Source organism: Meleagris gallopavo, chromosome 3, assembly GCF_000146605.3.
Source record: "Meleagris gallopavo isolate NT-WF06-2002-E0010 breed Aviagen turkey brand Nicholas breeding stock chromosome 3, Turkey_5.1, whole genome shotgun sequence".
Classification (NCBI taxonomy): Eukaryota; Metazoa; Chordata; class Aves; order Galliformes; family Phasianidae; genus Meleagris; species Meleagris gallopavo.
Genome location: NC_015013.2, coordinates 3,073,984 through 3,086,514, shown reverse-complemented (window position 1 = coordinate 3,086,514; position 12,531 = coordinate 3,073,984). Strand labels below are relative to the sequence as shown.

At 41.0% G+C, this 12,531-nt stretch overlaps 3 protein-coding genes across 3 annotated transcripts in view; 2 read left to right on the top strand and 1 right to left on the bottom strand.

Moving 5' to 3' along the window:
* The window catches only part of HSBP1L1 (heat shock factor binding protein 1 like 1), a gene marked incomplete at its 5' end in the record, with an annotated part of 2,988 nt that extends 179 nt beyond the window's left edge, over nucleotides 1-2,809 (top strand). The window contains 3 exons of the mRNA XM_010708306.3: nucleotides 118-184; nucleotides 1,226-1,320; nucleotides 2,254-2,809. Coding sequence (XP_010706608.1) covers nucleotides 118-184; nucleotides 1,226-1,320; nucleotides 2,254-2,259 — 168 coding nt within the window. The remainder of the gene's footprint in view (nucleotides 1-117; nucleotides 185-1,225; nucleotides 1,321-2,253) is intronic.
* A 4,791-nt stretch (nucleotides 2,810-7,600) lies between these two features.
* Nucleotides 7,601-12,525, bottom strand: TXNL4A (thioredoxin like 4A). The gene is made up of 3 exons (XM_003204690.4): nucleotides 12,365-12,525; nucleotides 8,366-8,469; nucleotides 7,601-7,825 (listed from the first exon to the last, which is right to left on the bottom strand). The coding sequence occupies exons 1-3, from the start codon at nucleotides 12,515-12,517 to the stop codon at nucleotides 7,654-7,656; spliced, it is 429 nt and encodes a 142-aa protein (XP_003204738.1). The 5' UTR covers nucleotides 12,518-12,525; the 3' UTR covers nucleotides 7,601-7,653.
* LOC100542520 (probable 2-ketogluconate reductase) overlaps nucleotides 12,374-12,531 on the top strand; it is a 10,894-nt gene continuing 10,736 nt past the window's right edge. Inside the window, exon 1 of the mRNA XM_031552717.1 lies at nucleotides 12,374-12,496. The gene's annotated coding sequence lies outside the window, so the exon portion shown is untranslated. The remainder of the gene's footprint in view (nucleotides 12,497-12,531) is intronic.

Here is a 12,531-nt window from a genome sequence, read left to right as displayed (position 1 = left end):
GCGGCTCGCCGCTGCTGGAGCTTTTCCCTCAGCCGGATGGGAGGAAAGCGTGGCGGGCGCTGTCAGGAGGGTGAGGAGCAGTCTCCCTATCGTCGCTTTCTGTTTTTCTTTTCGTAGGCGGAAAATCTGCTGTATCAGCTGCAGGAGAATTTTCAAGCTCTGACAGAAAGGATAACGCTGAGAAATATCCTTAAATAAATAAATAAATAAATCGAGGTTATTGCTCCTTGTGACAGAAGTTCTGTAACTGCAGGAGCTGCGGTTCCTCCACACGTTTGGTTTTGCTTTCCCTGCTGTGTGCTGCCAACAGATGCAAAGAGGTTTTTTGCTTACTTAAATCAAGGTGTTTCTTTTTTTTCTGTTTTTTTTTCTGTTATTCCTTAATCTTCAAATGAGTGAGACTGATGTTCTTAAACACGTATGATGTAAAGTCAGCTGGAGTGGCTCCCAACACTGCTTATTTTTCTCTTTACTTAAAAAGAAAGCCTAAAAAAGGTTTTACCAACAGCAGTGTGAGTCCCACTGGTTTCTGAACAGCAGTTTTAGATTTTAAATAAAGTAAGCAGCACGTTTTGTGGAACTGTTCTGAAGGCACATTTGAAAGTGCCCCTTGAATTAGCATACCTCTGCACATCTGTGGGTTAGAAACAACTCTTTGAGGTCCCTGAGCATGGGAAGGGGAGCCTGCAAATGAAAGTAAGGCTCTAAGCGTCTGTTCTTGCTAGATTTGGTTAATAGGAGCTCTCTCTGCTTTCTGAAATTGCAGAATGGGCGCATTCTGCATTTTTTCTGACACACACATCCCCACTTTCAGGAATTTGCTTCCTTTGAGATAATTAATGCTAAAAAATTGATGTTTATCAGCAGTTATATTCTGATTACATTTTGATTATATATATTGACCAAGTGGTATTACCTAAAATAGTTCATTGAACAGAGACAATATTTTACTCAGAAAATAGTCCGGTACACTCACAGGCAGGTAGGAAACGATTTGAAAATATTTAGAACTGGAATGCTTCTGTGTTGCAAGAGAAATTAAGATTGCCTTGTTATAATACAATCTTATGCTACAACTGCAAGATTCATATTGCATTGGTGTTGAACTTGATTAAGTAAAAGGCTGAGGCATCTGAAAGAAAGCTTTGTATTTTTCTCACGGAAGAAAAAAAGCGTATACAATGGTAACAATTCTTATTTGTAAAAGTTGTCTTTAACTTTTTACTGGAAGAAATGGGTGAGCGCATCAGTGACCTTGAGAAGCATGTTGCTGACCTAATGGCGGAGGCTGGAATAGAGAACACTGATGATGGATTGAGAGTAAAAAAACCTTCAATTTTCTTGTTTTTTTGTTTTTTTTTTTAATGTTGCCACTTAGTTTAGAAGAAAACAGTTTCTATTTTTTATCATACTTTGCTTTACTTCGATTTTAATGTATACTAAGGATTTATTTTAAATATCTAAACTTACCGTGGATTTATTTTTGCCAAGAGCCAAAAAATGCTACCATTTCTTCAGAAGAGCCAGAACTATAGCTTGCTGCTTCTGTTCCAGCTGTCTCACAAATCTAAGAGGTTGTGCAAACTAAATATGTAAACAGGCTGCATATTTGTAAGAAAGTATGCGTGGCTGAAAGTGCTCCTGTCTACTAGTCGTCTCCCTCGACTATACTAACAGGATAGGCTGAGCATTCTCTCTGCTCTAAGTTTATGTACATCACTTTAAAAACTGCTACAGCTTCCTATTGTGGCTCAGAACACACCTCATAAACACCTCTGCCCAGACCAGAGCAGTGATTCATCCTTGCGGCAGTAAGATGCGGGGTTGAAGTGGCAAGTATTGTTAGGAGATATAAGCAGTGATATTAAAATCATGGGATGCTTAGGTACCCTGCATGATTTTACATCACTGTATGTTGCAAATGATCCCACAGATGTTGTCAATATTTATTACACATCATAAGGTAGGTGTTTGTGTTTCCTTCTTGCTGTTCTTGCAAGCTTTCCTTGTTTAAACTGACTGAGACTGCTTACTCAGCAAAAGACAGGAATGTTTCTAATTATGCTGAAGTAATTTAGGTGTCTGTTCATTCTGTTCTTTTCCTGAGGATAAGCTATGTCATTATTTTTACAAAAATAGAAAGCAATCTCTTGAAAGTGTATTAAAGTTTATAGAGTATTTTCATATTTTATGCTGAATGACGTCCACGCATAGTTTAACCACTAACCTACTTATTCACTGTTTTCTTTACAGCACTGAAATAAGCATGTGAGCGAGAAAGATAAAGGGAGAACAGCTCTGCACTGACTCTGGAGTGTGTCATCGTTTACAGTCAGTGTCTCTAGTCACAAAAAGCATCAGTGAAAAAAAATACACTTGCATCATGTCGTGATAGAATCTCCATTTTTCTTTTCCTTTGAATTATTGTCCCAGGAAAGGAGTAGAAAGCTAGGTTTACGGGTCATGTACATGGGATACTATTTCCTATAATTGGGAATAAACCATTAGTCTCAGGTTAGGAAAAAAAATATAAAAAACTATAATATATAGGATATATATATATATAATATATATAATAATAAAATAATATAAAATAATATAAGGATAAAAAACTATCCGATATAGTAGTGAGCTTACCCAGTCACAAACTTTTCAATGTAAAAAGTGTATTTTATTTCATATTACTAATATTAAAATTTCCATCACACTTCTTTGTTGCCTTTTTATATGTTCTCAGAATACCTATGGCAATATTTTTGCAGCTGTGTGTGCCATTTTGATGTTATTTAAATTTTCTGCATTAGAACATTCATCTATCCCTGCCGAAAATACACACCATACCTGATTTATTTGATGTTATTATAAAAATGCCTTTGCAAAGCTTTTTTGAATAGGTCCACTGAACATAAACAACTTTAAGCTAAAATAGTTACAGCACTTCTCCAGAATACAGTTATTTCTATGGTAGTAGAATCCTAGAGTATCTTGTGTTTGAAGGGACCTCTAAATATCCAACCTTCTAAATACTCCAACCCCCTCCCATGGGGAGGGTACACTTCCCACCATGTCAAGCTGCACACAGCCCTATCCAACCCCAGCCTTTAGCACTTCCAGGGATGGGGTATCCACAGCTTCTCTGGGCAGCCTGTGCAGGTGTCTCACTGCCCTCTGAGTAAAGATTTTCTTCACAATACCTGATCTAAATCTGCCCACTTTCTTTTAGCTTAAAGCTATTGCCCATTGTCCTATGGCCAGAAGCCCTGATAAAGAGTCCCTCCCCAGCTTTCTTGTAGGTGCCCTTCAGGTAGATCACTATAAGGTCTGCACAGAGTCTTCTCCAGGCTGGACAAATCCAGCTTTCTCAACCTGACTCCGTAGGAGATGTTTCAGCTCTCTGATCATCCTTCAGAATACATTCCAATATCTCCACGTTTCTTGTGCTGTGGGCCCCAGACCTGAACACAATATCCACATAGGACCTTGTTAGGGTGAGCAGAGGGGGACAAACAGCCCCATCCGGCTGGTTACCCCTTTGTCAATGCAGCTCAGGATACCATTGGCCTTTTGGGCTGTAAGCACATGTCAGTTTTTCATTCAACACCCCGAAGATCTCCTCCATAGGGCTGCTCTCAGTCCAATGATCACCAAGCCAGTATACATTTTTGGAATTGCCCTGACTCAGGCAAAATAAAATGAGTAGGATTTGAGCAGTTGATAAATTTATCCTAGCTAAAAGGACGTTCCAATGAACTAAAAGCTAACAATCAGTGGTTGTTTTTATACACCAAAAAAACCCCAGCACTTTAGGCAGGGAATATTTTGGTGGAACTCAGGAAATCTCTTTCAATGTATGCAGAAATTGAAGAGCTATCAGCTAAATAGAACACCTCAGCTAATGAAATATATGTTTTTAAAATTGGCATTTGCCAATGCTTAGTGTCTACTACAAATTACTTAATCCATATTAAAATATAATTCTAATCAATGCTTTAAGCAGTGTAGATATGCAAGCACTGTCAAACCAGGAGAAGTTGGCTGCTTTTCAGATAAATTGATTGACAAGAACCTCATGAAGTTCAAAGACAAGTGCCAGATCTTACCTCGAGGACAATAAGCCTGTGCCACAGCTCAGCTGTGAGGAGTTGGTTGACTGGCAAGCAGGTTTGCAGGAAAAGGGGGGAGACTAGACACAAGGTAGAGGCACAGGAGAATTCAGCTGGAATGCTTTCCAACTGTGAGGGCGTTCAAGCAGCAGAAATGCCTCTCCAGAAAGGCCGAGGAATCTCAATCCATATAGTTATTCAACACTGCTCGAAAGCTAAGGCAAGCCAAGCAAGACCTACTTTGACTGGAAGACTAGACTAGACTTTAAGCAGTGCCTTCCACCATAAACCAAAAATTGGGAACATGCAGTGTACTTTATTCACTCACAATCATCCTTTGCACCTTCTGAATTCTCTAAAAACAATAACAAAGTGCATTCTACTTCTGCTTTAACTGATTAGACATACAAAGGTAAGGCCTGTACAGCAACTGAGGATAAATACAGACTAACCCTGTTATGCACTGCACTGAAAAACACTGATCAGTGATACACCCAATACAGTTCCTAAAATTATTTCAGAAGCAACCTCTTCCAGATATGGACATCCACTTGTTGAAATGGTTTATGTCACTATCACCAACATATGCGTGCTTAACATACAACAACTCGCTACATAGATCACATTGATCCAGATCACACTGCAGATCAGTGCTGGGAAGATATTAAATAAAAAAACTTTTTTCTTACAAATATGCCTTCAAACAACTGGCAATAAAAAACAGGCAAATAATGAATTGTATGTGCTCAATTGGTAATAGTTTTTTTAATCAGTAAATTAGTTTCATGGAAGTAACTATAAAAATAATTAGACTTCCTACTCAATATCAAATAAAGGAATTGAATTACAAGGCTGCTCTGAAAGTAATGCCTTGTTTTATTACGTTGGCACATGATGCCAGAGGTGGATGTTGGTGGTATGGCAGTAGAAGTTGAACTTTCTACCTTTCTGCCAATATTCCATTACGTTTTGTTGCTGTGTGACAGATGGCAGCAGAGGGACAGTCTGACAAAAAGCATCTGACGTGGAGGTGCAGATGAAGCAAAGGTGTGTCATTGAATTCCTCCATGTGGAAAAATGGCACCATCTGACATTCATGGATGTTTGCTGAATGTTTCTGGAGACCTAACAGTGGATGTGAGTATGGTGAGGCAGTGGGTGGTGTGTTTTGGCAGTGGTGACAGCAACATGAATGACTGCCATGTTCTGGATGGCCATGCACAGCTGTCACACCACGAAACAAAGCCTGACAATCCACACAATCTGGCATAATCTCTATAACTAGAGAATTGTGTACAGAACTGAATATTAGCTTCAGTACACTGGAAACTATGGTAACAATGCTGGTATATTGCAAAGTTTGCATTGGGTGGGTCCCACAAATGTTCAACACAAGAACAGAAAGAACACTATGCAAGTTTGTCAGCACCTACTGAACCAATATAAGGCTGAAAGTGACACTTTCCTTGATTGCATCATTACCTGTGATGAGACATGGTGTCGCCAACTGTGAGTTATAGTCAAAACAGCAGTCCTTGGGATGGCTACATATGAATTCCCCTTGAAGAAAAATTTCAAGACACAGTACTCAGTAAATAAGGTGCAGTGTGCAGTCTTTTGAGATAGGAAAGTGGTGATCCTTCTGGATTTCCTGAAACATGGACAAACCATCCATTCTGACCACTACATTATGATGCTAAGCTGAAGCTCAAATCTCCAGAGTCAGGTCAGACAAGAGAACAGTCTTCCTCTTGTAACGCATAACTCCAGGCCCACACCAGTTTGAAGACCGTGGAGCATATTGCCAATATTGGCTGGACTGTCCTGCCATACCCACCATACAGTCCCAATTTGGTGCCTTCTGACTTCCATTTCGTCCGATGAAAGATGGACTGCGTGGGCAATATTTTCGTAGCAACAACACCATCAAAGCAGCTTCCTATTTTGGATACTTGGTCTTGTGACTGGATTTAAAAAACAGTTACCCCTTTCTGCAGTCTGACTTCCTTTTTGTTAGTTCTGTAAACGTGCATATATCAGTTAGAAAACAAGCGAAAAACAAAACAAAACAAAAAACAACACTAGGTCCACTACTGCAAAGTAGACATCACCAGAAATGCATGTGAAACTTCAAAAGCCATACAAACACAGCACCAATCCAATATGCTCATGAGCATATTAACATTTTGCTCTACCATTTGATAAATTGGAGCTCACACTACAGGAAGTTTACCCTTTCTTTAAGCATCAACTGCGTAGCCAGCTGCAGAACTGCTATTACCTTTTGGAACTACTCTGTCTACTACAAAGTATTTCAAACTGAATAATCACCATGAAAAATAAATTCCATCATCACACCCAATTAGATTTGCTAAAAGGTGAGGTGTGAATCACAGATGTTTTAATTTAGTTTTCTTAAATATTAATACATACACCTTCATAAATTCCTATTTCTTACTGTATACAAAGACCAAGATGCTATGCAAGAAAATCCTGAAAAAAAAGTTAAGACCTTTTCTCTACAAGGTTATGATTTTGCATCCAATAACTTCTGTTTTCATTACCAACTTTAAAGAACATGAAGGCAAATAAGTGGAACTTTTTTTATTCTTTATTAAGGAAAAAAAAAACAACAAACTAAAAAACCTGTATTGTAATTTTCCCAGATTTTTGTGTAAAAAATGTCTTAGTTTCAGCTGGGACAGAATTGTTTTCTTCAGAATGCCTGGTATGATGCTGGGATTTGGTTCTAGGAGAAAAACAATGTCAGTAACACACCGATGCTTATAGCTGCTGCTAAGCAGTGTTGCAAGAGCCAAGGCCATTCTCAGCAAAAGGCCCAAGGAGTTGGAACTGAAAAGAATGAGAACGGCTGACATAAACTAGCCAAAAGATATTCCATACCATATGGCTTCATGCAGAAGTTTTGAAAGGGATAGGAGTTCATCTTGCTCTCTACCACTGCATGGGGCAACTAGCTGGGCACTGGGCAGGGGATGGTGTACAACAACTTGTGCATTGCTTGTTAAATACATTCACATATATTATAATATATATAACATGTTATTATCCTTTCGTCTAGCTCAGTAAATACTTTAATCTCAAGCCGTGAGTTCTACTTTTTTTTTTTCTCCTTAATTCTCTCTGCCCTCCTACTGGCAATGACTGGAAATAACTGTGGGGTGCATAGCCACATGCTGGATTAAACCACAACACAGAACTAAACAGACAGCTGAAATGTTTTTCTACAAACAGGCTTTTTTTGTACAAAAATACATCATATCAAAAGAACAACTGAAAGTAAAGTCTTAAAGAACAACAAGAAAAAAGCCCCGAACACTACTGCAGTCATACAGTTTGAGGCTTTGTGTCCTTTCCTTTTCCAAATGGAATCCAAAGTTTTTAAATGATTAAAATAATTAAAAAACACGCTCAACATTGAAAGACTGATTATTTCTTTTTTAATATGCATATGTATGTACACACATACAGAAAAATAAATTTAAGTGGAGAAAGGGTTAAAAAAGAAAAGCACAGCCCCAACAAAATGTCAGTATCTGTATTTAGTAGAATAATCTTTTGGTGATACCACTAAACCTCGACCTTTGCGGGCTCCTCTATAAACAGTTTCTATAATGTCAATCATCTCCTGTTTATCTTCCATTGCCCAGTTGATCTTGTTGTTATTACCTGTACCTAAATCAATCATGATGTGTTTATTCCTTTAAAGGGAGAAAAGAAAACACACAGGTTAATAGCATAACAATAATTGAAAAAAAGAAATAAAAAAATCCACCCCCTTCTGCCCACCCAAAAAAACCTCAAACCTTCATGAATCCCCTCCCTTCAAGAATGCTTTGTAGGTTTCAAAATAAATGTTTAAACAGAAAAAGGTTTGCAGAGAAGCTCCAAAGAAAGTTTCAACCCCCTTGCTGTGGGCAGGGCTGCTTACCCCTAGATCAGGTTGCCCCAAACTGCATCCAGCCCAGCACTGAACACCTCCAGCACCCACAACTTCTTTGATAAACCAGCACCTCACCACTCTCTGAGTAAAGAATTTCCTTCTAACATCTCATCTAAATCTACTACTTTATTTTAAAATTTTTACCCCTTGTCCTGTCGTTACACTCCCTGGTAAGAGTTTACACTTTTCTAGAACAACAGCTATGTAACCACCAGTATGCTGATATGGATCTGTAGTTCTACTGAGTCACTGTACTAAAACACATTCAGTTAAATTATATTCTAGAACCACTGTGTACCTGAAGAAAAACATGACTGTGCAGGGATCATACAACTCATACATCTTGTTGAAGTCTGGTACTTCAGTGATATCCACAAGATAAATAACAGCAAAGTTCTTTACCTAAGGAGAAGGAAAAAGAAAATACAAAAGCAATATATCAGACATGTGCAACCTGTGGACCACATGCAGCCACTCATAATGCAGACAGGGACAGCTCGTAATGAAGCCCATGTCCTGCCCTGCACTACCACGGCAGAGGCTCTTGCCAGCTAAGAGGCCTGGCCATGCACAAATCACTCAGGATCAACCAAACAAAGGTGTAGCACTTTCCTTTCATAGTTAATGTCTTAAATCCTGAAAAAAAATAGCTTCACATTCTTGTTTTCTACCTAGAGCCATTCGTGGCCATTTCAATTTCACATGAAAGATATCTAAGAACTTATAAGAATGTTCAAAATGAACAGTTCTACTAAGAACCCACTGGTGTTCCTCTCTGCTTAGCCTTAGGGGGCGAAAGGTGGGTTTCAAAAAGTAATCTGAAGTTTTCATTTTAGAAACGAGAATCACAGTTCAGGAATGCTTTAGCTTACCTTCTGAAACTTAGGTACCTTGCTCAAGTCTTAGCCAAGTCATTTAAGGAAACTCACTTCAAAGAGCCATTTCACTCAAATCGCCTTTGCACACACACAAGTTACCACCATAATCCAAGTATCTTAGACATTAACTGAATCCTTCTTCTCTCCTACATATGAATAAAAGAAAGCAAGCTACTCATCTAAAGAAGAGGAACCGATGACAGGGTGGCTGCCCAAAGCCTTGTATGATGTCCAAAGTGGACCTCAGAGCTAGAGAGAGAGGACTGTTCACTCTGAATTCAAAACTGGCTCGAGCCCATAAAACAGGTACATGCTGGACCCTTAGCATCAGGTAGACCTTTAACGTACAGATGCTGTAGATCCTTGGTCACACTTTGGTAAATAGAATCACAGAAGACCACAATCAGCTGGTAAACAGGAAACACAGAGGAAAAAATCATATACCAGATAATTCTCATTTCTCCTTCCTGAAAGTCTTCATTAGCAATATCATTCCTACTAATTTCTTGCATTCCTACAAATCAGATTACCACAGCAGCATGACCAAAAACTGGGAGGAACAGCAACAATGGCACAAAGTTTCTTTACAGTTCTGGTGGAGGTGAAACTGTTTTTTTCCTTACGACTTCAACTTCCTAGAAAAAATAAGTCTTGCAATGGTAGCTGGTGGCCCAAAGCATTCACAGCAGCTAAGGAAATCTGAGGCCAGAACGAAGATTACATCTTCTAATTTGCCTAGCAAGTTTCTAGACAAAGTGAGGGTTTTTTTTGTCTGTTTTTATGTTTAGATGTCCTATGGATAAGGAAACTGCAGGAAAAAAAATAAAGGTACTGAAAATAGCTTCTGCAGCAATTCAAGTCCAAGAAGCCTAGCAGACCTGCCTTATTGAATTGAAAGGCTGCAAAAACAGTGAAGCAGGAACTTCTAGGTCTGTTGTTATTACTGACATTTTTTAGTTCCAAGTATTCTGTAAGTTTAGGTATTTTTCTCTTCTCCCCTGTAAATTTAACATTACTCTGCTAAATGCATTGCTTACAACTAACGATTTTGTTACTGCTAACAGTTTGGCCAGGCATTTACCAAGACAAAGACTAACAGAAGTAAGAAGCCTGCCTCAAAGCCTGAGGTGCCTCTGCAGAACTGCTTCTCAGGTCTACAGACTGAAACTTACTTAACAGGTAAACCCTCAGAACTGAGTAAGGCAGCCAGACCAGCTCCCTTTTGCATAACTACCACAACTAAGAGAAAGCAATGGGTGACAGTGGGGGATGATTCTCTTCTGAGGAATAGAGAGCCATTTGTCTTCCTGATCCTCTACCTAGAGAGGTCTGCTGTTTGCCAGGGGCCTGCATCAAGGATTTGATAGAGAGGTTGCCATACCTTGTACGTCCCACTGACTACTGCCTGCTGCTGCCGTTTCACGTAGGCACCCATGACACCAGCGAGGCAGCTGTGAGCACCCTCAAGGGTAGCAGGGGGACTAGAAGGACTTAAAAGCAGCACTGGAGGACGTAGGAGCACAGGCAGCCTTTTCATCAGTCTTCCTTGTTAAAGGGATGGGGAAGGAAAGGGCTAATAGAATTGAGAAAAGTCAACACGTGGTTAAGGGCTACTTAATGCCATGGAACTGGCTTTGAGAAGCTGGTCTGCTGGGGACAGATGGGGTTCATTCATCCCCAGAAGGGGGAACACCATCTCTGGCAATCTCTTTCCAATTTAGTCAGGAGCACTTGTCAGGGAAGGGATCCTCAACCCATTGCACTTTGAGGCTGACAGCAGTAATGGATGCCCTGGGCCTGGAGCCAGATCACAGGCCAGCAAAACAGCACCTGAGGTGCAAGACAAGGGAACTCCCAATTGGTAAATCAGCCTCAGTGGGAGTCCAACTCAAATGTCTGTAACACTAATGCACAGAGCATGGGGAACAAGCAGGAACAGTAATAGACGTGAGCATGCCTGCAGAGTGTAACGCTGGTGGACTTCAAGATCCCTAGGGCTTCAAAGAGGATGTGCAGCAAGGTTGCTGCTCTGGACTTCCACTTCTTCCAGGTGGAATGGTGACATGGGATAAAGCCCTGGAGGGAAGAGGGGTCCAAGAAAGCTGATCAGTATTCAAGGACCATGCCCTCCAAATCCAGAATAGCACATCCCGAGGAAGATGGACAAGAACGCCAGCAGGCCTCTGTGGATGAACAAGGGACTCCTGGACTTAATTGGGTGAAAAAAAAGAAAAAAAAGTCTATAGGGAGCAGAAGCAAGAAAGGGTTACCTGAGACAACTACAAAGAACTTGTTTGAGCAGCCAGAGATAGGTCAGGAAAGCTAAAACCCAGACAGAATTAAATCTAGCCAGGGACATAAAGGGGAAGAATAAGGATTTCTACAGGTATATCAACAATAAAAGGAAGGCTACAGAAGATGTGGGCCCTCTCTGGAAGGAAAATAGATATCTGGTCACGAGGGATATGGAGAAAGGTACTCAGTGACTTTTCTGCCTCAGTTTTCAACATCGGCTGCATCGCCCAAGTTGCAGAAAGCAAAGGTTAAGAACTGGGAGAAGGAACATCTGCCCACTGTAAGTGAAGATCAGGTACAAGGTCATCTAAAGGACTTGAAGGTGCGCAATGCAATTATGGGACCCAATGAGATCTGTCCATGGTTCTGAGGGAGCTGGCGGATGAAGTTGCCAAGCCACTTTCTATCATATTTGAAAGGTCATGGCAGGCTGGTGAAGTTCCCACTGATTGGAGAAGGGGAAACACTATTCTCATTTTCAAGAAGGGAAATAAAGAAGATCCAGGCAACAGGTCAGCCAGTCTCACCTCTGCCTGGCAAGAACCTACTAAGGTACGTAGAAAATAAAGATGAGGTGATTGGTGGTAACCAACGTGGCTTCATCAAGGACAAATCATGCTTGACAATCTTGGTGGCCTTTTATGATGGAGCTACAGCATCAGTGGATAAAGGAAGAGCAACTGATGTCATCTACCTGGACTTGTGCAAAGCATTTGACACTGTCCTGCATAACATCCTGGTCACCAAATTGGAGAAAAATGGATTCGATGGATGGACCACTCACTTCGGACCTTTGTGGATCCTTTCCCAGCCGGGGATGTCCTGTGATTTTATGTGTTCCTACTGTGAAGCTCACTCACAGCAGTCCTACTATCCAGCACTGCCTCTGTCTGAACGCTGACATCCACGAAACGACACAGTGGGAACGGTTCCGGGTTCAGAGCTCGCAGTGCTCTGCAGCACATCAAACGGCATAAAGACCAGGGCAGGCAGAGGCTTCGGGAGACGCTCGCGAAAGCGCGCTTTCCCGCGAGCTCACGTCTCCAGAAGCCAGGTTAGGGCCCGCCTTACGCCGCACAGAACGCTCGGCACGCGCAGAAGGCGTCCCCTCGTCTCCGCCTTACCTTCTCGGCGATGCTGTACAAAACCTCGTCCATTTTCATGCACGTCGGATCCCAGTCGTGCCCGAAGCGGATGACCACCACTCGATCCTCCTCCGACAGGATGGCCTGGTCCACCTGCCAGCCGTTGTGGAGGTGAGGCAGCATGTACGACATCCTGGCGGGAGGGC